This window comes from Manacus vitellinus, unplaced genomic scaffold, assembly GCF_001715985.3.
Source record: "Manacus vitellinus isolate BGI_N305 unplaced genomic scaffold, ASM171598v3 scaffold_36_pilon, whole genome shotgun sequence".
NCBI lineage: Eukaryota > Metazoa > Chordata > Aves > Passeriformes > Pipridae > Manacus > Manacus vitellinus.
Window position 1 is genome coordinate 7,013,866 of NW_021940508.1, and position 26,003 is coordinate 7,039,868.

At 51.1% G+C, this 26,003-nt stretch overlaps 1 protein-coding gene across 2 annotated transcripts in view; it reads right to left on the reverse strand.

The window, feature by feature from the left end:
• The window catches only part of CNTFR (ciliary neurotrophic factor receptor), a 203,317-nt gene that overhangs the window by 79,771 nt on the left and 97,543 nt on the right, over positions 1 to 26,003 (reverse strand). Inside the window, exons 3-4 of one of the 2 annotated variants that reach the window (XM_029961543.1) lie at positions 25,614 to 25,707; positions 5,504 to 5,588 (exon numbers count right to left, since the gene is read on the reverse strand). In XM_029961543.1, the coding sequence (XP_029817403.1) occupies positions 5,504 to 5,588; positions 25,614 to 25,707 (179 nt within the window). The remainder of the gene's footprint in view (positions 1 to 5,503; positions 5,589 to 25,613; positions 25,708 to 26,003) is intronic. The other variant, XM_018077340.1, reaches the window with a different exon arrangement.

Here is a 26,003-nt window from a genome sequence, read left to right on the forward strand (position 1 = left end):
GGCAATTACAAAAATTCCAGATCACTCTGTTGCACACGCACCTCGCCATGGGGAATGCATGGACAAACAAACAACAAATGACAGATGTTAGTCATGTCACTTAATGCATGACTGAAGGACACTGATAGTGCCATGAGGGAGAGGAGAGGAGAGAGGAGAGAAGAGAGCAAAGAGAGAAGAGAACCTTCTGAATATATGTTTGTAGACAGTATTCCTGCAGAGCCATCTTAGGTTGGATGCATATCTCCCCTGTGGGCACAAGATCAAACTTCAAGACCCAGGTACCTCATCACACCTCTTGAATCCAGGCACCTAAATTGAACTGCATTTGCATAACAACCAAAACCTACATAGATGTCTACAAACAAAACACACAGTCCTGTGTGAATGTCCAAACCATCTCCTGCACAGAAAATCCAGAGACCACCAACAAAAGCAAAGCAACCAGTTTAAGCATGCCAGGCAGATGGCATTCCCTGGCATGGGCTGAGTGATGTGGAGGAGGCAGAGTCCAGAAAGAGCTGGTCACATCCCTGTCAGCCTGCAATTGCCACACAGAGAAAGCTGGACAATGTGAGGAGGGGAGAGATGAACATATCTACAGCTGGTTTCCCTTCAAAAAGCCAATTTGCATGGCTTTGCTGTTCCTTTTGAAGGCTATTTACTGGTCCAGGCTTTGTCTTAGCTGAAATGTGGGCAGCATTTCTAACGAGGCACATGCAAACTGGAGCTCTCGGGAGGCTTTGCAGCAGAACTGACTGCAAAAGATTAGTGTCAGGGCTTAAGAGAGCAAGAGAGAAGGGAAAGTAATGAAACAAAATCTCTCTTTTCCTTGGCTGAGGAATGATGGGGGCTAATTGCTTGTTGCTGCTGAGAAAGAGAGGAGATAGGAGCTTCTGCACCTATCAATAAATTAACCCAGGCATGTGGCATCTGAAATGCATTCATTTCCAGAGACTTTTATCTCTTTGTCTCCTCTCTTGGGCGAAAGCATAATTATTGTTTAAACATGAGTTAATTCAGCAAGGTGAGGATCAATAAAACAGAATTACTCCTCTTTTAAAAGCAAAGAAATCTCAATCTGGGACAGTTGTGAACATAACTCTGGCAGAGCTGATGGATGGGGAAGATGCCTAGGTCATGGCAGGAATCTGGGGAAACAGAGTTCTGTCTTTCCAGGACTCCTGTAGCCTTTGGGTCTAAGAGAAAAAGATGATTCCAACAGTAGGCAGGCATGGCATTCAGTAGAAAAGCTGAAATCACCCATGCCTCTACACTTTATAGCATGATGTGTGGTTAAGCATCTCCACTATGTACACACTTCCCATGTAAGGGCTTTGGTAAAGCTCCAGGGCTCATGCTGTGACCTCTTCCTTTCCTTTAAGGGTACCCAAGCCCTGTTAGGGAGAGGGACCCCTGCCAGCTTTGCTCTCACACAAAGGAGATCTTGGACAATCAAAGGTGTGAGTGTCACAGCAGGCAGCACTGCATTGGTGCTCTGCTGAGCTTTCCCCATCACCTTCCTCTATTCTGAAATAAATTGGCAGCAACTACTGCCTGGAGAACAAAACACAGGAAGGAAAACTGAGCTATCCACAATAATAGGAAGATGATTAGAGAGCTACAACACCTCTCCTATGAGGAAAGGCTGAGAAAATTGGTATAGTTTAGCCTGGAGAAGAGAAGGCTCTGGGATGACCTTACAGCACCTTCCAGTACCTAAATGGGCTACAAGAGATGTGGAAAAGTGACTTTTCACAAGGACATGTAGTGACAGCACAAGGGGTAATGGCTTTTAAGTGATGGAGGGTAGGTTTAGATTAGATATTAGGAAGAAGTTCATCACCTTGAAGGTGGTGAGGCCATGGCACAGGTTGCCCAGAGAAGCTGTGGATGCCCCACCCCTGGAAGTGTTCAAGGCCAGGTTGAATGGGGCTTCGAATAAACTGGTCTAGAGAAGGTGTCGCTGTACATGGCAGGGGGGTTGGAACTTGATGATCTTTAAGGCCCCTTCCAACCTAAACCATTCTGTGATTCTGTGATTCTGTGTAGAGAATACTAGGTTCCCCCCTATGGTCTTCAGGCTGTTGTGCCTCCTCTGACGTCTCCCGTTCTTCCTGCAGCTCCTGTCCATCCCTCCATGCTGGCTGGATCTGTGTAGATGCGAACAGCTCTGCCCAGGGCAATGCCTGTCTCTGGAGGCAGCCTGGTCCAATCTGGCAGCCCCATCCAAAGCTGCTTATTCGTGCACTGGGGATGACACCCCTGGACCACTTGCTCTGTGAGTCTGGCAGGAGGGTCAAACAAACATATTCTGACAGCTAGTGCCTGTAAACCTCATCTCTTTTTATCCCGCTTCCAGCTTCACCCAGTGCATCACCTTTTCCTCAGCTGAACAAAGAGCCTGAGGTGGCTGTTCAGAACGACTTGGTGCCACTGGCTGGGCTGGTAAGGTTGTGTGTTTGATGGAGCAAGCAGTGATCCCACCCATGCCGAGCACGCCACAGGGGCCTGCCAGAGCCACCCAGTGTGAGGGGCTGAGTGGCATGGGGTGAGGGGTTTAGTGGCAATAGGATTAGCAGTGAGTGCATGGTGCAGCTCCTGGCCAGTGGCAGCACCAGCGGCACCCGCGGTTCAACCCGGCTGCTCCAAAACACAGAACCAAAGACCCCTCAGTGGAGGTGGGATGGCAGCAATCCCGATTCAATGGTTTGAGCTGTTCTGGGCATAAAGACACGTGCCAAGAAATCAGAGATGTTTCTTCTGGGAGGTGGCACCCCCGCCCGCAGCCAGGAATTCTGTCCTATCCACATGTCCCCCCCAGTCAGGATAACACAAGGTACTGTGCCATGGGAGAGCCACTCAAGAACATTCTTTCACTGCCCCTCCTGCTGCCCTTCCCTGCAACAGGACACTCAAACTCCTTTGCCCAAGCCAGGACATTAGTGCCAGCCTCTGAGCAACCCTCTGGGACTGCCCTGATGGATATTTCTGGTCTCCCACCACACAGTGCCCACCCCCCATGGGTAGCTGGACGTGGCAGTGCCCAGTGAGGTGGTGAAGGCAAAACCTTAGCAACCTGCCATGGATGCAAAGCAAAGGAGCACTGCGACCCTTGGGAGGAAGTGTACCCCAAATCTGCTGACCTCTGAGCCCCTCCACTCCCTTCCGCCAACACAGGGGATCATCCTGAGCTTCCACATCCTGGCCAGATGCACCCTTTGCTCTGCTGGCTTCAAGGAGAAGGACCAAAGACGAGCAGCATAGGGGTTAATGCACAAGCAACCTCACCTTCACCGAGCCTGATGCTGCTTTTATTAATTCATGTGGCACTTTGCAGGACGCTCCAGTAATCACCAGGGTGCACATGAGAGCCAGGAGCGGGTGGCCAGGCTCAAAGTGCTCGTGCTCACTTAACAGCTTGTCACATCCTCCTCACTCAAGTATTCAGTGCTAATGCATCTCTTAAAGTGCTTCATGAGCTATTAAAGTCGAACGTGCCTCAAGTGCATGATAAATGGACTTTATGCCAGCATCTTCCCCCTATTCCACCCAGTCCCTGCCACCAGTGGGATTAATGCATCCTTCCACCCCATTCCTGCTGTGCTTTTCCAGCCCGAGGGCCCTGCTGGTGGGAGATGAACCCTAGGGTTGGCTGGTGAGGAGAGGCTGCAGCACAGCAGGGGGTGAGCTCTGGGTGGGGGGCACAGAGCACAACCCTCGGGTCTCAAACGGGGGCAGACACTCCCCAGCTTGACCCGCATGTGTGCAGCCTCTCCAAGCCAGCCATGCTGGGATGGGCAGGAAACCTGCTGCTCCAAAGCCCCTGCCCAGAGCATCCCCTCAGTGTTGCAGAGAGGTGCCCAGGACGGACATGCAGTGCCTCTAGAAAACAGATTGAGGACAGACCTGGAAGTGCCCTACTAGCCTTCCTCTAGCCCTGTCTCCTTTTTATGTCCCTCAGAGCAGAGCACTCTCTCTGGCTCTTGCAGATGGGAAAAGCCCTGCCTCACTTTGCAAACCCCATTTGCAAAGCTCCCTTCCAGGCACAGGTAGGCAAGGGAAACAGGAGGGACACAAGGTCAGGGGAGGCTATGCTGCCAAATCTCTGAATCCTGCTGGATCACAGAGTAGAAGGTGACTGTCACTGCAGCTCTGTGCCAATATGCTGCTGTCAGTGGCAAAATGCATGACTCTGCTCAGCACTGGTGGGGAACAGCATTTGTTTCTGTCTAGACAAAAATTTTCCAGCATGTGTAACCCTAAAGTACCTGGCATTTCTGTGTTTTGTGCATCACTCTGTGTGGAGCTGTGGGCTGACTTCCCTGCAGCATAGCAGGAAGCAGCCTGGTGCATCCAAAGAATGCTCTGGTAGTCTTGGGTCTTTCAAAGCTTCCCAGGCAGCCGTCCTGCAAGCACAGCAGGGCCGAGCAGCTTTACTTCTTTGCAGGAAGCGTCACAAGCAGCACACACAAGATCAGCACCCAAATGTTTTGAGCAGGAACTCTGGGAAGGGATTGGGGATGTTCCTGCAATACCAGCCAGCAAGCTCCCGCTGTGTCCAAAGAGTGGTGGTCCCCATGCAATAGAGAGGTGCTGCCAAGTCTCAGCTGCTTTGTGTCCAAGCTGGAAGCTTTTGGCAATGTAAACCTGCCCAGATGGATTTAGGGCAAGTCAGTGGGGCACTCTGGCTGGGTTCCTCGATTTCACAGAGCCCACAGATAAATAGATGTCTTTACCGGAGTTAATCAGCAAAATCCCCCTCTATCATCCACTAGAAGCAACTACAGACAGGCTGACTGCCAGGAAAAGCAGTACATTTTGGAAGTCCCCCATTTAGTCCCATTTTTGCAGGGCTGGACTCCACAGTGGAACCCAACCATCCCCCATAACCTTCCTGCTTCCTGCCTAGACTCATGATCATGTGGGGCCCTCCAGCTCCCAATGCTACCAGTGACTCCAAAATATAGTCTGTCTAAAGCCACAGCTAAGGTAGGCCCTGAATCCTCTGCCAACCTGGAGAGAAGTGAGCTAGTGGTGGGTGCAGATGTGTGGTGGCAATGGGGATCAAGTCACCCCAAGGAGGTGAGAGCAGGATGAGATCATGGTCATGGGGCAGGGCATCAGGGTTTGGGGCTGTGATGCTGATGCCTCTTCCCAACCATTCATCCCTTCATGGGTGGGCTGTGCAGGGCAGTGCCCAGAAAAGGGTGGGGGAAGGTGTCCAAAGCAGTGCCCTGGCTGTAGGGTCACCATGGGACGCACAAGGGTGTGGGCAGGGAAAGAAGCACCAGCAGGTGCTGGGAAGATGCAGGATACCAAAACCCCACAGTGATGGGCTGGAGGAGACATGTGTCATGGAGAGGAGAAAAGTGGTAACATGCAGAAAAGTAGCATCAGGCAAACCTGGACGGTGCACCCAGCTTCCCACAGAAGAGAGGCTGAAGGAGAAGCATTCACATTTTTCAGGACCCGCAAGGTATGGGAGGTGCGAAGGACTCACCCGGCTGGCTGTGCCTCTGGGCGTACACCACCACCACCACCGCGGCGAGCACCATGCAGCAGGCTGACGGGACAGGATTAGCCATCTGTGGAAGCAAACGCAGGCAGGAGCAGTCAGGGTTGGCCCCCAGGAGACTCCAGTGCTGAGAGCCCCTCCCTCCCACACAGCCAAAGGATGTGATGGGACAGCAGGGAGACGGCCATAGAGCCAGACTTCACCTCGGCCACGGGGGAACTCGCTGCAAAATGAGGCATTTTGCTGGCACGTGTTTCATCATTCAATAGCCTGTGGCACTTCCATGGGAGCTGCCAGCACAGGCAGGTGCCTGGAGATGATGATATGCCTTGCACAAATGCTGTGCCTTCCTCATCTCATTTTCAGCATTTCTCTTAAGAAAGTCAAACCCTAGTGCTGGGCTCTCCTTGGCAGCTGCAGCATCATCTTAGGAGCCGACACTGCCTGCAAGAGGATAATTGAAGAGATGGGAGCACACCCAAGTAGTTCACAGCAGCAGTTGGTGCTTAGGATGTCCAAGACGCAGATCTCAGCACAGGCAGCTGCTGCCACTCCAGTGTGGCCTGTTTTGGTGCTGCCCACCAGCCCGATGCAACAGCAGCTACACTTCTGGGCATGGCAGGGACAGCACAACCCTCTTCCATATCTTCAGAGTGACCAACAGATGTGGCATGCTGCCTCAGCCACCTCCTGTCAGTATGGGCACAGTCATTTCCCACTTCTCTGGGCCAGAAGAGAGGCAGAAGCTACTCCATCCCAGTGAGCTGTGCCATGTCCCAGGGGATGCTGTGGTGGAGAGAGGTGTGGAGGAGGCGACAGCTAGGAAAGCAGGCAGTGAAGACATCCTCCTTGCACCAGCAAGTCCCCCCAGGATTGGGCAAATGGCAGCAACAACCACAAGATGTCCTGCACAGCCCTGCCAAGCTTGGAGATGCCCAAGCTCTCCTGTTCTTGCAGCCAGGGCTGGTAGAGGAGACCAGAGCTGGGAGGGAGCCGCTGGGGACAGCAGTGGGGATGCCAGCCCACCCGCCAGGATGTAAATAGCACCATGCATGAAAAGCAAATTACACCTTCAAAACCATTTAAACCTCTCTAATCTCCAGTGCCGTATCGGTAACATGCACAGGATTGTGGTTTAATCTAGAACATGAGTATGGGCTCATTAGCCAGATGGCATCCATTTAAACCTAAATAAAGGGGGAGCTGTATTGGCGAGAGAAAAAAAATCCACCAGAACATATTCGATTACCCAGCACTGTTGCAGGAGCCCAGATGGCCTCGGGTTCGCAGCAGGACATCGTGAGCCTTTGCAGGGCTGGAGGGGAAGGTAAGAGCAGCTGGGAGGAATATCATGAGCAGATTTTGGGGTGCAGCTGGACCAGCCTGACCTCAAATGCCTCTCAGGGGCAGGGATGCTGTGGGAGGTGGTGGGTCTGAGAGGGAGAGCCTGGAAACGGGCAGAGAAGGGACCCACTGCTGAATTTGCAGTGTTGGGTTTGGGCTGGGAGGAATGGCAGTGAGAGCCATTCCCAGTGTGCTGTAGCTGCACAGCACGGACATGCCAGGCACAGACCCTGCTCCCAACCCTCCTGAGTCACCTTGAGCAAATCACTCTCGTTGCCTCCCCCATGCCTCAGTTTCCCCACCTGTAAAACAGAGATAATGAAGGTGACCTTCTTCTGAAAGCTCTGGGCAAGGAGCACTAAGCGCTAATTACAACATCCTTATCATTCCCTCTGCTTCTTCTCTCCTGCTCCTCTTGTGCCTGCTCTCCACTCTGGCTGCTCCATGCGTCCCCCCAATGCCCATAGCATGGTTGCCCGACTGTCACCCTGTCTGTGCTCTGGCTGCATCACAAGTGGCAGCCTGGGGAGCAGGTGATAGCTGGAACCTGAGGCAGGTGGCAGTGCCACATCCTGGGGCACTGCTGGCATGTGGGGCCCTGAGCAGCTTGGGAGCTACCTGCAAATCAGGATCTGACTCCCTGTTTACTCCCAAATTTACTTCCTACTGAATATTTCATTCCTACAGCCCTGGAAGGCTGGTGGGTGGCACCAGAAATTGAAGCAGGTAAGAAACCAGGGGCCAGAGCCTCCCTTCACCACAGTCCAGGTGACTCCAGCTAGTGTAGCCACCCCATTTCTGGGGAGAGTGGCAATGACAGGAGGTAGGACAGACCCCCCAGCAACCAGCCTGTTCTTTGAAGAGCGTGAGATCTGCTTGATGTAGCCTTTGGTTTGGCTCAGTGCAAATACCATCACCAGCCATTATACTCTACCTCTTGGTCCTGCCAGGGAGCAAAGCCACCTACTGCCCTCTCCTGCTGTTCCTCATCTTACTAGCTGTTAAAATAATTGCTGCTGCTCCTGCCTATGTGTTTGGCAGTCTCACCTAAGGCTGGACCAGTGCCGAGACAGGCACTGGCAAGGAATGTGGCAAGGAATGGTTCCTGTCCTGAAGCACTGATAATCTCCAGGGTGATGTTGTTTGGATACATGTAGGAAAGAGAGAGCAGAGGGACCTAGATGAGGTCCCTGGGGACTTTGTAGCACAGCCAGGACACAGGCAGAAACTTCCAGTGACGACACAGGGAGCCCACCGCTCAGCTGCTTTTACCCTGCAAAACCTCACTTCTTCTCAAGGATGAGCCCTGTGACAAAGCAGAAGCTGGAGCTATTTTAATATGAAAAATCTATCCAGAAAACCAACTTTTTCTCACTTGAATTGCAATTTTCCATGCAGTATTTGCTTTGTTTGACTGTTTTGCCCAAAGCCATGCTGATTTTTTTTTTTCAAGCACATAACAAAACCTTCACAATTTCTGCAGATGCTTCTAATGCAAATTTCCATTTGCTGTATTTGCTCATTTAACTGTTTCTCTAGCACAAGCCAGAATCCCAGCATGTGGGTGCATGGGCCAGTGAGCAGCAGCTCACCAGGTGTGCAGCTCCCTGGGCTGTGTCCCCACGCCAGCAGGGATCAGTTGAGAGGTGATGGAGGGGAACCACATTTATGACACAGCAAACTCAGCAGCGGGAAACTCAGTCTTTTGCGGAAAAGGAAGATTTTTCCCCTGTAATGAATAATTTCTTGTTTGTGGAGAGGAAAGAGAAGCCTGGGCAGGAGGAAGGGATGTGAGGGGGCACATGTGATATGGTGGACCAGCAGCTCTGGAGCTATCCTCCCTGTCCCCAGCTTCTTGTCTGGGGAGAGAGCAAATAGTTGATCTTTCCCTACCTTGTCCTCTACACCAAGGGTAATGAGGACATCAGTCATGGTCTCTCTTAGCAGAAGACAACTCAACATAGACATGAATATGGTCCCCTCCAGCAGCTCTCAGTCTAAACAAAACTTGTTTCCAGTTGCCTGTTCCCTGAGCCAGATCAGAACTGAAGGGGCGCAGCGATGTGACATTAAGTGCTGTTGTGTGATGGGGCGAGGACAGTCCCAAGGGGGGTAGCAAGAGTGAAGAGGATTGTTTACCCAGGGAAAAAGCTGGATGCCACTATCTGCTGAACAGTCCCAGTGTCCTCTTCTGAGCAGGCAGCGAGATGGATCCTTTTCAGCTCTGCTTTAGTATAATCTCCAAAGCCTTGGGGATGCTCACTGATAATGGGGTACCAATTGGCAGCTGGAAACAGCAGCTCCAGGGCAGGGCTATCCCTGGCTAGCGAGGGATGCAGCCCCCCACCACAACTCTCACCTGTCACTTTCAGCTCACTCTCAGCAATGACAAATAAATAAAACCTCACTCTGGAAGTGGGTGGCTCCCACAATAGAAAAGCGGTAGTTTCAAAACCTAATATTTCCATGACAAAGTCTTCTGTCAGGCAATTCCCCACTAGGTGCTGTTATAGGGACTGGCTCTGAAATGGTGAACTGAGAGAAAACAAACTCTGTTTAGCCATTTCCTTCCCCTGCAGCCTTGCCCAGAGCCTGGAACTCTGCAGGTACCTAGGGCAGACACTGTGCTGTGACTGTACAGCAGACAGCAACTGTTGATATCATGGTACAACCTCTACTGCAGACACCAGCTGTGGATGTCATGGTACCCCTGTACTGCAGACACTGACTGTAGCTGCTACAGCACACCTGTACTGCACACACCAACTACAAGCGCTCTGCTACACCTGTCCTGCAAACAGTGACTGCAGCACACCTGTACCAGAGATGCTGAGTGTGGTACTGTACACCTGTACTGCAGGTGCTGACTGTACACACTACAGTACAGCCCACCTATCCTGCAGGAGAGGCCACAATCTGCCTCTTCCAGAGGTGTGATGCTACACCTGTAATGCAGATGCTGACTGTAGGCATCACAGTGCCCCTGCACTGGATGCACTTGAAGTAGACACCTCCTGGCCCCAGCATTATCAAAGGAGAAACACCCTTACCAAAGCCACCCTTGATTCCTCAGCCTAGCCCTTTGCCAGAGATCCTGACACAGCTTCCCCTGGCCCTGGGGATACAGGGTGCCTCCAGAGAGATGCCAGCCTTCCCAAAGGGCAGCCCATGATTCCAGGGTGAGCAGTGAAGCACCACAGCGGGCAGGACACCCGCCAGCCCCCATTCCCGAGGGATTGCACCACTCCTGGGCAGCACTGTGTGAAGGAGGGCAGCCCTGGGAGCAGTGCTTGAGCACCTGAAATTACTGAGTGCTGTCTCCTCCTTTCAGATCACCCCTGGCAGCAAGGCAATGGAAAGGAGAAGAAAAAGTAGTTGTCACTTAATGTCAGACACTTGCTAACAGCCCTGAAACCTTCTCGCCCTACAGTGCCCTGTCAGCATTAAACTCCACTTTGTGCTTAAGAGGAAGAGAGAAGAGAGGGGCTTTATCATCTCCTTAATACATGCTATCAGAAAGCCTTACCTGCAGAGACAGAATCCCTGCTGCCTGGAAAGCTTTCTTAAATCTAATTTAAACCCCCACTGCCAATAGAGCAATTAGCGCTGCCCTCCTGGTCCACAAGCACCACAGGGAGGATTGAGGCCAGCTGAAATTAATTCACTCATGGCTCTCATGGACTGTGACTTTCCTCCCTCCACCTTCTCCCTTTCTGGTAATGAAGGGGAGACCCCAAACAAGAGGATGCCCTGGAGGAAGGAGCCCCCCATGGCAAAGCTCCTCCATCACTGTGTCTCTGCCATCCCAGCACCCACTGGATCCCTGGGTGGCTGCACAGACCCTCCTGCCCTTGTGGTCTAAGTGAGGGACAAAAGGTGGAAGGATGGTCCTCACAAAATTTCCCAGCTGTTTTGGTGGAAGATGTGCCCCTGAAGGCAGCTGTAGACTTGCAGGGCTCTTGGCTCCAACATAGCTGCTGAAGCCTGGGGTTGCTCCACCTTCCCTGCATGTCACAGGTAGGGTGTCTTCAGTGAGAAAAGCAGTGAAAAAAGCTGCTCCCCATATTCATGAGAATGAAGAAAGCAGCTCCTCTGGAGGGAGCATCGGCCCAGATAAAATGAGAGCTACTTTGCAGGGGGTACTGCAGATTTTAGGAGCTCCAGGGGGAGCTGGGATGGTTTGGGTAGGAACAAGCAACTCATGAAATGGCTGAGGCTCCTTGGGAACCTGCCTGACTGGCAAGCTGGCACCCAGGACAGGTAGTTTCTTGCTCCCATGGATCACAGCAACATGTTCCCACCAGGGCAGGGAGCTGTGGAAAGGCCAGCAGGGTCCCAAGACTCCCAGCAGTGAGGTCTTCACCCTGCAGCTACAGGGGCTGGGGGATTTCTGCTCCAGGAGCAAGGTGGAGTCCTCTCCTCTCAAACCACACCTTGCAGCTCTTCAGACTGACCAGGAAGCCCTAAAGCAGCAAGACTGCAGTCCACCCCTGTCCCATGCTGGGTGCTATGATTCCTCTGCAGCCTAGGGACAGGCAGGAGCACAATGTCAGGAGAGCACTGGACAAGTACACTGATGGAAACCTCTCCAGTGACTCTGCCTACCAACAGCCCTCGGTGCCACATCCACTGTGGGGCCATGCTGCTGCTGCCCATCCCCTCTTCCCACTTGGAGCCTTGAAGGGGATGCTTCCAACAGCCCATACCTGTCCTCAAAACCCCCACCACCGTAATCAGTTTTATTTCAAGTAGAGGGCAGCAGTCCAAGACCAGCCATCTGCTCCAGCAGTGATAAAAGCCAACACAAAGAGCAGCATACTAATAAGCACCACACGTCTTCAAAACTGGCACCGTAAGAAAGCCCAGCAGGGCAGGAGGGGTCCTGAATCCCCACGGCAGAGATTGCAGAGGAACATTGCCCCCGGACTATTCCTCAGGGACACCAGTGCCACCTGGGCAGAAAGATCAGCTGAGCTGCCACACCCAAGCCCACCTTCCACATCCCACATCCACACCTGGGCAGCCTCTGAGATGGAGGAAAGCCTGGACCAACAATAAGAAATGCAATTTTCCCCCCTCTTTTTACTCAACTTTCCTCTGCATTGAGCATTTCCCGACTCCCTGCAGAGAGAGATTGCAAGAATCAATTGGATCTTTGCTTCAATTAAAGAACTGCCAAAGACAGCGCTTTTTATCTGGAGCCTCTGTTAAAATGAGGACTTGAGCAGTGTCTTTCCATAGATGGCATGGAGTTGATGGTACCATGCCAGGGACGGACAGAAGAGATCAGACAGAGAAAGAAGGGAGATTGGAGATGGGAGATGCTTGTGGTTCTGGTGCTTCCCAGTGCTCCACTACGGTCACCCAAAACAGGCTATTTGGGAGCAGATCCTGCTCATTCTGTCTCTCTAGGCTGTGATTACGATGGTTTGGAACTCTTGGCGTCACACTGAATTTCAGCACTTCAATTCCCAGTCTCCACCCACAAAAACAGACTATCAATGATGCAGAATAAAACAAAAAAATCCCCACAAAACCAAAACCAAACTCCCATACACTGAGCAAACAACCCCAATCAAACAACCCCAAATGCTTTAGGAAGGTCTTGCTTCCTCACTCCAGGTTCAGTTTGTGATATCCAGGCAAATGCTGGCAACAATTCCTATTTTTGTCTGCGGGGCTGCACTGTCCTTCAACCCATCCAGGATTTTGCTCACAACCCTGCTTTCTGTCTTGAGGAGATTCTGTGGCCAGGTTGCTTTATGAAATACCCAACACCCCTTAAGATGTAAAGCTCCAGGTCAGAAAAAAGCATCCTAGTGTTTAAATTCAGACTGAAGCATAGTCATGTGCCATCCAGAGCAAAACAAAGAGAAAAGGGAGGACAGAGCTTGTTGTCCAGACTTCCTCTGTCAGCTGGATGCCCATGGCAGAGCAGATATGGAGCAGCAAGGCATTTCCAAGCCTTGCCAAGCTTAAGGAGCCTGGTCTCTGCTAGTAGAGATTTTGGAGGGTATCTGGCTGCTGGAGCTTCAGTATCCTCCTCAATAGCACCAGGAAACACAGGTTTCACAGGGTCTTGCTTGAAACATGAAGACTGCATCCCTTATTAGCCCAAACCTGCTCCTCTAGAGGTCTGTGCTCTGCAGCACCCATGCAAGGGGCTGGACATCAGCATAGGCAGGTCCATGCTGGCTTGGTCCATGCTGGTTTGGCCCCCGTAAACCTTCTGGTGGTGAAGTCCCCAAGCCAGGGAGACCTACATCTTCTTCTTGAATCAACACACACAGGCAAGGACTGAGGCCACAGCTCTGCTACTCAGAGAGCAGGGCATGTTTGCTTTTTGCCAGCATGCTAAGACTGAACTGGACAGGGATGAGAGTCTGAAGTTGTGCTGCAGGGGCTCAGGGATGCCAGCAGGATTGGAGTGAGGAACGCTGGAAGAGACCTTGGCAGCCCGTCTTGTCCAGGGAGGGAATTAAGATACTGGCTTAGCAGCTGGGGCAGTAAGTGATGGAACATCCAGTTGTACAGAGCTTCTTGGGCATTTTAATTTTAGCTTGCTTCTTTTGTTTGGGCTTTTTTTCTTGGCACAGAGGAAGCCACTCCAATGACTCTGACGCTGCCCCTCCAGAGACGCCTCAGGATCGTGGAATCATAGAATCAATCGTTTAGGTTGGAAAAAGACCTCATTGAGTCCAACTGTGAACCTAACATTGCCAAGTCCACCACTAAACCATGTCCCTAAGTGCCACATTTACATGTCTTTTAAATACCTCCAGGGACAGTGACTGTGATTTGTTTTTGCTTTGCTTCATCTCTCCCCCCTGCCTGCAGTGCGAGTTGGCAGGAGGATGGAGTAGGCAGGAGCCAGGCAGCTTCCAAGGCCCAGGCAGGGCAGCAAACACTGCTGGAGGCAGGAAGGGGCTCAGGATGCTGAGGACTGTGTGTCTGTAATGGCTGTAAAGCTGCTGTGGGACAGGTGTGACAGTGAGGACATTTGTCCTCCACCTGCATATGGGCTTCCCCCTGCCTCCCTCCCCACTGTAAGAAATCTGCCCAAAACCTGAGCAGGGAAAAGCAGGCTGGAGTGAAACGCTGCCCACACTGCAGACAGATAGGGTTTGGTGCTCATTGCTTCACCCAGTTCCATACATTTTCTTCATCCCATTCACCCCATGAGGTCCCACAGGCACCCAGCATGCCTCGTGCAGCCTGCTGGAGACTGTCCTCAGACACCACAGCAGCACCCAGTTTTTTAAGTGGGCACTGGAAGGGGAAAGCTGAGGCATGGGTGGTGTCTATGTAATGCCCAGACATCAAGTGAAAAGGGTGGCACTGAAGGGAGGAATTAATCCTGCCCTTTGGTAGGGGCAGCCCAGCCAGTGATGCTGGAGGGGGCTTTCTGCTGCCAGTAGCCTCTTTGGTAGACACAGGGGTCTGCCCCAGAACTGAGCCTAAGACTGGTAGTAGGACTGGGGCACCTGTTCCTGCTTGCAAAATGGTAAAGCAGTGGGAAGGAAGCGATCCCTTTTTGTTCTGACCCCCTAAATGGCACTATTCATAGGCTAACCTTTACCACGTGGCAGCAGTTATCTCGCCATCACTGATGCCTCAGTTTGCAGCAGGACCTCACTGACCTCTGCCCCACTTTCCCCTCTCAGCTTGGCATTGCCTGGAATGGAGCTGGTGGAAGGGGAAAGCAGCCAAGAAACAGAAATCCAAGGTCTTTCCCCCAGCAGCATTTCTGAAATGGGCTGGGAGCACCCTGGGCTGCCACTGCTCACTGGCCTCCAACTGCTGCCTCTTTGAGGGGCTCTGGCTGCTGGAGCCTGGAGCCAGCAGAGCATCTGGGGTGAGCCCCAGGGGCCACTGAGGACACCTCTGAAACCCCGCGGAGACCCTCGCTCTCCCAGGGGTCCTATCCCAGACCCCGCCAGCGGCGGCTGCTGAGAGGGAGCAGAGGATGAGGAGGGAGAAAGAGCTGACCTGAGGAGCTGTGCTGAAATAAAAGTCAAGAAAGTCTCCCGCCCAAAACTACAGGAAAGTTTAATTACCAAGGACAAAACACCATCTGTTTGTGCTGACTGTGACCTCCCGCTGCCCCCGGGCTTTAACAGCTCTTAAATTAGCATGTTTGTTTGGGGGTATTAGCTGTCGGACATCAGGGAAGCAATTCCCATGGGGTAAGGAGTAGGATGGAGTGGCTGTACACTGAAACACGTGCCGGGGTGATGTGACAGGCTCAGCAGCGAAGGGGGAAACAAAATACCCCTTTGGAAACAAGGATTCCCTCTGAGCATGGCTCTTGTGAGCAGCAATGAGCTCTGGCAAGCCGAGCCTCACTGCATGTTGCCACTGGCAGGTGAGCTATGGTGCAAGACTGTATTTGGGTCTCAGCCTCCTTCCAAAAAAGAAAGCCAAGACGTACACTTGGAGGAAGATTTTGCTATGTAAAGCCAGCAGAATCAATTGAATATTCAATACAGGAGAAATTGGATTAAAATCCAATTTGTTTTCAGCCCTGCAAGGGAGGAAAGATGCACACATTGGTACCAAGCCCTAAAACTGATTTAGTGATGTCAAACTGCACAGTTCCTTTCTTTGTTTTTTCTTTCCTATGGCTTATGGGATACAGTATCCAAGATGGACATACCATCATATTTCTACCTACCTACACTGGAAACAGTCTGAAACCAGCTTGGATATATAAGAGAAAAACAACTCACTTGTGAGAGGTCCCACTTTGCAAGACCCCAACAGTTTTTTTCTCCATCACCTGAGCTTTGCTCTCTGAGCTTTGCTCCACTCTCAAGCCCTGTGGCTGCCGCAGAGGAGGCTGGAGGCAAGGGTAGATGCTGCCAGTATTCCTCCTCCAAGGCACTTTTTCCACTAGTAAACTCTCAAAGCCAAGTGCTAAAAAGGAATGCAAGTAGCCTCTGTGATCTGCCGTGAAGACTTGCATCAAAGGAGCACAGGTCCAGGTCTAAATTCATCCTGGGGCAAGTCTAGGACCTGTGGGTGTGGAGGTGGCCATGCTACCAGACTCCAGGACTAAGCAGGAGCGTGCTTGCTGCTCCTCCTGCTTGGCCCCACACTCTCTGCACTGCTGGGGCACATCACCCTGCTGTCCCAGCAGCCAGGCTCTCGTTGGACTCTCCAGGTTCTTCTTTCCTTCCAGTCCACAGAACCAGCGCCTATCTCCCACATCCCTAAGTTCCTCAGAAGTCAGCTCCTCTCCAACTCTGCACCACATTCATCTGCCTTAAAACTGTCAAGAATTTTTGTCCCTGAGCTCAAGAGCCAGCATTAAGCCTCACTCTGTGCATCTGCCTCCCCTTAGGGTCCCTCTCCCTCCCAATCCCTTCCACCCCTAAAATCACACCACGACTTTGCTCCTTCTCACTTTTGCAGGCAAAGCAGCCAGTACATGAAGGACAACTTGACTTGGAAGTCCCCTTGCCCACCTACACCCCAGTGATCTCCAACCCGGGAGGCTGGTGTTCTTCAAACCTCCTGCCTGGAGCCTGTACTCATTCCTGCCCTCTCACGGGCCAGGCAGGAGGCAGGAACTAGGGTGCCACCCCTGCCCAGCCGGCTGCCTTCCACCAGGCATGGCAAGGCAGATGTGGACCACATGTATGTTTTGTCTCAGGACCCTTCCTGCAAGCTCCAGCACTGAAGGAAGAAAAAAACCATCAGCCAAGAGTAGCCATGGAGTCCCTGGCAGCCTCTAGCCCCCTCCCAAACTCTGGCTCAAATCCATCCACTGGGGCAAGACTCAGTTTAGGGGACGGCTTGTTTTTTAATCAGAAAATATTCATCAGCATTTAAAAATAAAATAATAAAAAAGTGTCAACCAGCTGGGGCCGCGAAAGCTGGGGCGTTTTTGGCTCCTGACCGAGCACTTTGATAGAAAGGCTTTTTGGAAAATGCCGTAGAAAACATTTAATTTCTCCCAAGGCCTGCATATGGGGCTCATCACTCGCGCATATTGCACAGGAATATTCATGTGTGCTGGCCTCCTGCTACAGGATGACGAGGGTTCGCCAGTGCAGCATGCAAGAGGGGCTCCTTCTCTTCCCTTTTTTTTTTTTTTAACTTTGGAAGAGGAAAGCACAGTATTTCACTTTCAATCCCTGAATATTTGTCAACGGCAGAACAAAGGAAAAGCTGAGCCAGAGTCGGGTCTGCTCATACGCATCAGCTCGCTGCACTCACCACAGGGTAGAGACACAGATGAACAGCAAATGCAGGGAAACAGATTTCTGCCCCTGGTTTTGCTCCTTTCTGGTTGCCTGAGCCCATTCTGATGCTGCCAGGATGGAGAGTGGAAGCCCAGCATCCACCTCCCTGGCACAGCAAGAAGTTTCAGTTCAATTCCCAGTTCTCCACCCCAAGGACATGGATGTGGCTCATCCTGGTCCTGCTGCTCGGTAGATGCTTTATCTAATGCCCTTCTGCAGAACTCAAGAAGACTGAAAATACTCCACTGTGACTGCAGAGCAGAGCCTGTACCAGCAAGGAGATGACTGCCATGGCTCATCTCCCACCAATGCTACTGGCTCTCTCCCTTTCACCCTCAGCTTTTGGCTCAGCAGCATTTGTTTTTCTGCAACAAGGCAGTGAACTCTTTCAGACAGAGCCAACTGCACACTGAGCATCTTCTAGCCCTTTCACTGGGACGCTCACCTACAGCAAATGCTTCCTTCCTTCCCTTGAGCCTCCCTCCTTCTGTGAGACCCTACCTCTAACGTGCTCTAACCCTACCACCTCCCGCCCTGTAGCTTGCATACCTTCTTTAACCTTTCCTAAAGCATTTGTGCTCTCTTTCCCTAGCTCTGGCTGGACCCCTCATTCCTATCAAGCAGCTCTCTACAGCTCCAGCACCTCCCAGCACAGGGTGCACCAGCCCCTGCAGATTCTGACTGGAGCAGATCCTGACTCGCCCCCGAAAAGCTTCTTCCCAGTAGATGAAAACTCAGAGCACTACTTGAGAGAAACCTGGGCAAGGAGAGGGGATAGGAAAAGAAACCATCTGAGCCTACTATCTCTGTGGCTGAAGTGAAGTCAAAGACAGCTCAGTGCAGGGCTCAAACTGTCATTCTTAAACACACTCTTGAAAAGTATTAATAATAAAAAAACTCGATTGAATCTTCCAAACAGGAATCATGCCTAAATAACTGTGCACACTAATGTGCGCACACACACACATACTTTATTAATTTTCATATTTTTTGGCAACGTTTCCCAATTGGAGGGGAAATTTGATGCCAAGTATATACTTAGGCAGGGTCTGCAAGATCCACTACGGAAAAAAATTAAATGGAAAAAAAAAAAGTCCTTAAACCACATCTGGAGAACTGTGCCTAGTTTTTGGGCCCTGGTACAAGATGGGCATTGCTGACCTTCAGCAAGTCCATGAAGGGCCATCAGTGTGGTGATGAGGCTGGGGCACGCAGGAATGAGGACAAATTGAGAAAAAGGGCTTGTGCAGCCTGAAGAAATTATGGGTTTGCGGGGATCAAATGGCAACCTGACAGCTCCTAGCTAGAGATTCCTGAGATGATGCAAACAGACTCTTTCCTCCATGGTGGAAAGATGAGTGACAACAGGCAGGAGCTGCAACAGGAGAGGTTCCGGCTTGCTGTAAGGAAGACATTTTCCTATGACAGTCACCTGCTAGAAGACAAACCCAAATAGGCTGTGGGGACCTAGAGGTTTTCAAAACCCAAATGGGCAAACTCAACTGGTCCCCTCTCAGTATTCACCCTGCCTAAGGCAGGAGGCTGGCAAGGTCATTTCTCACCTGGAAGGATGGGTGAACGTGCCATTGCTAAGAAAAATTAAATATGAAGAATTCCACCACAAATTCTGAGGGGAATGGCTCTGCTCAGTGCTCCTTTTGAACACGTTGGAAAGAAAAGTCTGACTGAACAAATCTGAACAGCTCTCTGCCTGGAGTGGGATGCAGACCATGGATATGGACAGAGACCATGGGACTGCAACATACCAGGGCCAGATACTGTGCTCAGCTCATCCCCATCAGTGAAGACCAAGGAGATGGCTGTCTTCCCCTTTTCCAGATTTCCTTCTGTGGGGACCGACTCGCATGACACCAGTAAGTGATTAACGAGCGGCCAACCCCATCAGCACGCAGGCTGCGTGCATGGGCGCTTACATGTGTGCGCGCTGCTCCCCGAGACTTGGCGGGGAGGGGAGCTGGGGGGAAGAGCGCTGACAAGCAGATGATTAATTGAAATGCAAGCGGGAGGAAAAGTAATGTCCGCTAAGACTATCAGGCGGCGCGAGCATGGGAAAGAAACTTGGAGACGCCGTCTCCATCCCTGCTCCGCATGCATGGCGCCTCCCAGCTCCGAGCCGCTCGCCAGCCCCTTCCTGGCTTCTATTTTTGCAGGTGCAATTTCGTATTTGAAAATAACCATGCTGCACACGCACATATGTATTTTTCCCCGCCGTCCCCCGGCTCATTGCACACGGAAACAGCAGCGATGGGAGAGCAAACCTCCCAGTCTGCAGCGCACGGCGGCAATTAGACATGCAAGCAGCTCGTTAGCCCGCGCCCCGGGGTGAAGGTGCCCCCAGCCTGGGCTCCTCACACAACCTGCACCTTACAAGTGGCACAGGCTTGAAAAACACACAAAAAGTTACCAGTTTGTGCTTAAGTAATAAGAAGAAAAAAAAGGAGAAAAGAAGGAAATAGAAGAGTCTGCAAGCTCACGTCTGGCTCAGTTCCGACCGTTGCTCAGAGTCCATAAATTATATCCCAAGCATTGGAGCTGGCGTGATTGCACTATCAGCAAAGAGGGCGAGCAAGCTTCTGTTTCTCATCCAAGGCAAACAGGCTCAGTTTGGGTCACCAGATAAATAGAATGGAGATGCAATGTGGTACACGCTGTTCCCCGGCACCGTGGCTGGGAAAAGTACAGAGGGGGAAGGTGACAGGAAAGGGATATCCTAGGGGGAAGTTTGAAGCAGCAATAACAGCAATAACATGACCATTTTATTATGGTCATGGTCAAGGTTAGCACCCTGGGAATGTCCTGCCTCCAGGTCCTTCTCCAAAGAGGAAGACCAAAGAGAAGACCAAAGGGCCTTTCTGCAGAAAGGAGAAGATCCTGAGCTTTGAAGTTTTTGGTTGGAAAATGAGGGATGTGATCTTGCTGGTGGCCTCTTGATATAACCACAGTGCAGATGACAAACACCAGACTCTTGTCCAACGGAGCACTGAGCAAGCAGGGCTTTACAGACGCTAGCTAAAACATGATCCAAATCCGGGCTGCTAGAGCATGGTTATTACCAGCTTTTCCTTGGCAAGCTGATCTCCAGCCAAGGCAACTGGCTCGAGAAATTAACTTGTTGAGTTGTTCAGCACTTTGCTGCTCAGGTAATGAGCGGAGCTGTAGGCGATTGCATCGGACGGCTTCACAAACTGTTTGTACCATTGACACGGTTTAACAGACTGCTGTTTATGAGACAGAGCAGTATTTAAAAGACACACTTCTCTCAGAGCCGCACATAAAATTTGATAGCTAAATAGCTGTAAATGCTACTGGAGTCTGACAACTCAAAGAGGAATCAAGGGTCTGTCACGCGGAGTATCCGCCAATACACCCGGCCCCGCAGAGCCAGCGAGACTTCCACTCTCATAAAACCTTTTTTATATTGGAAGTGAGAATTTGTGCAGCGCATATGAACTCTCTTTTATTGGGCTGGTGTGATGCTGAGAAAATGCAGTTAAAGTTGTACAAGTCCTCCTTGGAGCACTATTGGGGTGCCTATAAATCAAAAGCTTTATCCCGAAATGGGTTTACTAAATAAACCCTCTTTAATTTGGGCTCGTGCTGAGCAGCAGGACCACAGTGGGAGTGGGTGCCTCCCCTTGACGCTGCCCGTTCACACTGGTGGAGTAGGGCCAGCCCAAAGTGAGTGGTCTCTGGCCCATCTCCCCACTCTCAGAGCCAAGAAGAGGATACCAACCACAAACCATCCCCCCAGAGCCTGGCACTGCTCTCCTCTCTCCTGTTATGGAGGTTTTACCCTCCCAAAACACCCATGGCCCCCCACAGCACTCCCAGCTCTCAGTCCCAGCCCAGTGGCTGCCCTGAATCCAGTCCAGATCCCTGTGCCTACACAGCTGATTCTGAGAGCTCCTGGGAGCATCCTGGGCTGGAAGGACGACAGACCCACCTTCAGCACCCAGTGGAAATAGAGTATTTCCGAATCTTCACAAAGGTCTGGAGCGCTTAGGTTGGGGAGGAAGATTTGGGCCAGCTCCCTTATTCCCCAAAGACTCCTATATCTCTGCTCCACAGCTGCATTAATTATTTCATCTTAGCCTGGCTTCCTCATTAAGCTAACTTAGACAGCCCGTGGGTGAGTGACAGCAAGCCAGCCTGTAAAAGCCCAAGCCAGCAGTGCTGGAAACCATAGGCTTGACATGGACTAATATTACACATATCTCAAACTCACAATCTTCAGAGAACCTGAGGCTGCTGGCTGGACAGGGGAAATCCCACACAGAGCCGATAGCACGGCATCCGGGCCAAGCGTGGGTATAGACACCTCACCCCACACTCGGCCAGCGGGGCCTAGCCCGATGCTGGGAGCAATTCCCTCATGAATGCCCTGAAGGTGCTGGGAGTAGAAAGCCCTGGCACTGCTCCCAGTGGACCCGAGTGTGACACAAAACATCTGTGTCAGAGCAAGGGTCGGGGAGCACAGCTCCTCTGGCACCGACTGAGGGACAGCCACTTCACTCCACTCATGTGGCTGTAAGCTCAGCTAATTTCAGCATTGGGCTCCTCTTGGGGATGTATGGCTTTTGTGGGCTGTAAGAATGACACTTCAGGGCATTACAAAAATCCCCTTTTTCCAGTGCTGCCAAATATGAGGCTTTTGTGTGAGTCCACTGTATTTTGCCATCTCTGCAAGCAAGTGTAGAAATACAAGACTTCAGCCCCCTAGAATCCTCCAGGGAAAATTCAAAGCAATGAAGAAATATGAGTTGTTTTTCCATGAACCCATTGAAAAAAGAAAAAAAAACCACCCTGGAAAAAACCCACATTACTTTTCAGCCCAGTTTTGCCAGCAGTACAGGTCTTTTTCCCACAGTCTAAGGAATCAACACATTTTCAAATCACTCCTGCTTACGGTATTGAATATCAGAAAAAGATTGCCTTCCATTCAGCAGCTGTTTTGGGACACCGAGAGAAAAGGCAAGCAGTCTAAACTTAAGAACACATGAAGAAAGGCTCTGATACATTTAAAAACTAGTCAGAGGGACTGGAACAGGAAAGGAGAGGTCTGCAAGGGGTGAGTGCAGAGTGTGTCAGGGTCGCAGCATCCTTCCATAGCCCCAGTCTCAAATGGCAGCAGAGGGATCATCAGAGCACTGCTCCACTCCTATGGATTCTTGGAAAAACGTAGGGATGTGTCCTTATTTTCCCAGGAGAGTCAGCAGTATCTCCTGATTTCCACACCTTCAGCCTTTCTGATACATGAATGCCCTGGCATGTCTCTGCTGCTGGTGGGGAGTGGGTAGCTCCAAAAATAAACCAAGCAGCTTGCTGTGTTAAGAGGAAACACAAGGGAAGGAATAGCAATAGGGGACAGAGGATTTGCTGAAACAAGTTTGCCCTGAAGCACTGGAAGGAGACAAACCTTCGTTTCCTACAGGGTTGTGCTATTTAATCTCCCTGCAGCCCCAGCAATAGCTCCAACCTCATCCTGCTCATCCTGTGTTCCTTGCCTCATCCATAGGGACTAGACCAAAACCCCAGAGCTTTTCTGAAATAAGGGCATGGGCCTGGACCCCAACTCCAGTGGTCTCCCCTATCTATCAGACCAGGGTGCCATTGGCGAGCAGGATAGTGAGCCTTCAATGGAGAAGGCTGGAAGTCCAGCAGACCACAAGAAGAGGACCTACAGGAAGAGAGATGAGGAAGCAAAACTCAGCAGATACCAGCACTCAAGTTGGGTCATGCAGCACATCAACCCTGGCTGAATGTCCCCAGTGATACCCTTGGGCAAGGGATCAAAGCCGGGCACCTTGTCCCCATTCTATCTAACTCCTGGTTCCCACCTGGCCCCCACAGAGCCACAAAAAAAGCCTTAATGCCATCAGGTAAGCAAAGAGTCATGACCGCTAGGCTTCTAACAAAGACAAACTGCCTCTCTCCTTTCTCCCAGATTGCAAGCAGATGTGTGCTTAAATTACCTGCTGCTGACTGTGATGCTTAGCAAAGCGCCGTGGTCTAGGAGCAGAACGAAGAAAAAATGTGTGAATCGAGAGAAGGGAGGATTAGCAAGAATTCAACTGGCTCTGGGAGGGCAAAATGTCATCATTGCAGAAAACAAATGTCACTTCCATCGCAAGACAAGCATTCGTGACAGCCAGCACAAGGGAAACCCTCACTTCACTGAAGTCAGTGGTGAAATTAAGAAAGTTCAGGGAAAGGCTGCAGGGCTGGGTCTGAGCTCCCCAAAGGGAATAGCTCCCAGTCCACAGCACAGTACAGGAGCAGCCCTGCTACATGGCCTTGGCTTCTTCCAAAGAATCTCTTCAGGCTGGTGTACCCAGCTGCCTGCATGACTGGTACACAGTGGCTCCAGACTGTTTTGAACTTCCTGACCTGGCTCCTGCCAGTGTTGGCTCCAGTGGTGGGCTGCACGTCTTCATCCTTTTTCTTGAGTCTCCCCACAGATGCCATGGGAGTGCAGCAGCAGCTCCTGTGCCCAGGAGGGCACAGACACCCAGGACACATCTTGGAGGTGCTAAGAAAAATGCTAATAGAGCAAAGGCCTGGAGAAATGTACCCCCATCATGCTGGTCCTCTGTGATGCATGAGGAAAATGGGCTCTGCACCACCTCTGCCCCTACTCAGAGCCTGCTTGCACTCATATCAGCAGCAGCTATACCCTCATGGGATGCTGCCCAAAGCCTGCAGCTTCAGCACACATCTTTGTACCAAGCGCAAGGCTCCAAGAAAGGCCTCCTCAGAGAGCTGGGATGTGGGTGCAGCCCAGGAGAGCCCAGACACTGTGCTTCTTCTGTGAGGGCAGCAGATGGCTGCAAGGACCCCTGGTCTTTAGAAGAGCATCCAAGGAGATGTCCCATCTCCCAGCAGCATCCTGCATGGCAGGACAGCATTTTGCAGGCTGAGCCATAGAAATCAAGCCCAACCTGCTCCCCTTCCCCCTCACTGCTCCTGGCTTGCTCTCTGCTGAGCCCTTGCGGGTCACACGTGGCGTCCCACTTCCCGGCACAGCTCCGCCGGCTGGAGCAAAGAGCAGAGTCAGACCCCAAATTGCAGATTAGTGCGTTGGGTTCATGCACGGGAAACAAAAGATCGGAAATCTCTGAAGTGCACAGCTGGAATCCACACCCCGACCATGTTTTTGTGAGATATCACGTACATTTTTAAAAACTATCTAGAGAGGGTTCTGCTTTAAAACAGCCTGGCGGCTGCTGCACTGACACCACTGCCTGTCATGCTGACCAGGACCTTCAATTGTTCCCTGTCCCCCACAGGCCATGCTCATCTGTAGCCTTTAGCCTTAGGTTATGAAATGACTCAAAGAAAGGATTGAATGTCCTCCTCTGCATTCATTCAACACCAGCTGTGGAGGGAGGGTGGGAAAGGAAGGACGTGTGACCCAGAAAAATCACTGTGGGATACTACCTGCCAACACCCTGAAATGGTGGTTCCCAGAAACTCTGGGATTCTTCTCCCCATCATATGTATGGCCTTCCAGGGTCACTGCAATGGGAATGCCCATAAACAGCCATAAGATACTTACACGGCAGCATGAGGAACATGGACTGTGAAAGCACTGGTCTCTCTCTCATACCGCAAATGTGTGGTTTCTTCTCCCTTCGAAGCTTCTGCAACAGCAACTATATGATGGAATGCTAAACTATGAGATCATTCTTTGCCTTTTTCCATGTACCAGGCTTTCAGGCTAAAAGTGATCCAAGGTAAGATTGAATATATTTGTGAGATGCTTAGGTATTCTGTTCCTCAAAACCACTGATTTCCAAGAAGTCCTCCCACATGCTGCAGGAGCCTGGATGAGGGTTTCATTTCCCTTAGGGCTTTGTGTCTTCCTCATTGACTCTTCTTCCCATATCTTACACTGTCTGAGTTCCAAGCTGACCCCTCGGCTTATCTCTGCAGGATGTTTGCTTCAGAGCTGATCCTCCGTGAGCACTTCCTGCCTGTACTGCCAGCTAGAAATGACCAGTCAGCCCTTCCTATGCCTGCTGCTTCCCAGGACTCCTCCACCTCAAAGCATCCTCTATGATAATTTTGCAGCAAGCATTCCACTCAGGAAAACATGGTTTGCTCCATTCAAACTGACTGACCTCAGAAAAGTAGCAGCTCCTCCATCCTCCCTGACCACTTTTTTTGGTCAAGGAGAATTGACACGAGACATTGCATTTCAAATTGAAATAATTTCTTTAAAATGCAGTATGAAATTTAATTCCAACTCAGTGACATGCCACAACCAGAAAAGGAATACTTTGGGAGCCTCTCTAGTGATTGCCCCTTAGGGGCTGCAGAGAAGGTGCAATGTGTTGATGCCAGGACTCAGCAGAAATGGTGCTCTACGCACTCGCCATGATGGGACATGGAGCAGGATACCACACTCTATTTGGAAAAACAGTTTCCCATCCATACAATAAATGCCAGAGCAGCAATATTGAGAAGTACAGACACAGGCTCACCTTAACGCAGGGAAGAGCCAATCCAATCCAACCTGGGACAGCAAAACTGTGAGCGAAATCCCCTTCCAGCAAATGCAGGGCCAACAATGAGATGCTGAAAGAAAGTGAGTCATTGAATGAAGGCATTTGCTTTTCCCAGCACATGTGTGGAGTTATTCTCACCTGAAATCGGTTTTTGGACAGCTAGTGAGAACATGCTGTTTCAAGTCAAACATGCCTCGGTCACTGTCCCAGACAGGGAGTTATCTCTGGCTTTATTAATGGGGAAAGCCACCGCACTGACCCTCTTGCAGTATTGGGGTGAGAGCAGTAAGGAAGGAGGAGAAGCAACACCTGCTCTGCTTCTCCCTAGGGAAATGATCAAAAAAACCAACAAGACCACCGCCCACA